The following is a 1,180-nucleotide window of genomic DNA, read 5'->3' on the forward strand; positions in this document are numbered from 1 at the left end:
AGTAGACCTTACCTTCAAAGTTTTCGGTAACCTCCATTTTACCCTCATCCTGAAAATATAATTTTTCAATTATTTAAAATACAACTTAAATCAATCGCTACACTACTTAAGAAAAAGAAAAGGGGACACTTTCAACAGACCAGTGTGAAACTATTACACCCTATCAGATAAAGTCTGAGAGAAAAAAACATGATACTCTAAGCCTGGAAATTTACATCTTTATCATCATTTTCAGTCCCTGTGACATCTACGAGTGCATAGTCTTCTGGTCGGATAAGCTCTCCATATTCATCCCACTTGATCCGTTCCTCATGGAATGGGAACATAGGATAAGACTTCCGAGCATGCTTAAAAAAACTTGTGCCTTTCTTCCCACCCTGCAATATAAAAACAACTCATTTCAGAGCAGTGCATGACTCAGAATTATACTAAATGTCTTAATGACATTCATGACAATGTTCCAATAAAGAATGAAACGTAGAATCAACTATGGCCTCTTGTCTGTCATTTTTCGGAGCCACCATACTCATATCTTGATGACATAAACAATAAGAACTATTTACTGCCTTCTGTTTCTCTTGAAAACCTTTCAGTCTTATTAATTTCCCAGTTGCAATTTTCTGTCAAATTGCACCAAATCACATCATGTTTTGCATGCAAGTCTCCCTGTTGTAAATGTATTTCATAATTCTTAATACAACATTAATAAACACAGCTCCTGGTAGCAGTAGTTTGGCTGTAAAGACACTTACTTTAGTCTGTTGTGAGGCCACAAAAACGGAACAATTAAGGGCATGTTTTTTCATTCCTCATACATATCCAAAGGCATTAACTTGATACAACTTACCTCCGGCTTCATCATCAGATCATGGCTGGATTTACTAAGACCTTTCATGTCATTATCCAATTCATCCCCACTCTCGTCGCTGCTTGATTCCGCATCTAATCTGAATGCATAAGTATTACAGTATTTCTATTTTCTGACAATATACTTTTAATTTTCAAACATTTACAGGGACTTGGACACCTAATTTGGTTTATTAAATTTATAGAAGCAATACAAAAACAATAAAAATGGACAAGGGATATATAACAACAGTTGTATTATGAACATCCATAAAAAATATTTAAGTTTAAATAAAATGTACAGTTTATAGCCCAACATCTCATTTGAGCATTA

At 34.4% G+C, this 1,180-nt stretch overlaps 1 protein-coding gene across 1 annotated transcript; it reads right to left on the minus strand.

Annotated features, from left to right (window-relative positions):
* Positions 1 to 12: 12 nt before the first annotated feature.
* Positions 13 to 973, minus strand: LOC117124926 (cleavage and polyadenylation specificity factor subunit 2-like; the record flags this gene model as incomplete). The annotated part of the gene is made up of 3 exons (XM_033271263.1): positions 13 to 49; positions 216 to 377; positions 848 to 973. Coding segments are annotated over 3 exons (325 nt in total), but the record flags the coding sequence as incomplete, so codon positions are not given.
* Positions 974 to 1,180: the final 207 nt, after the last annotated feature.

This window comes from Anneissia japonica, unplaced genomic scaffold (assembly GCF_011630105.1).
Source record: "Anneissia japonica isolate Jap-2015-1 unplaced genomic scaffold, ASM1163010v1 scaffold304409_len1180_cov375_single, whole genome shotgun sequence".
NCBI classification, from domain to species: Eukaryota; Metazoa; Echinodermata; class Crinoidea; order Comatulida; family Comatulidae; genus Anneissia; species Anneissia japonica.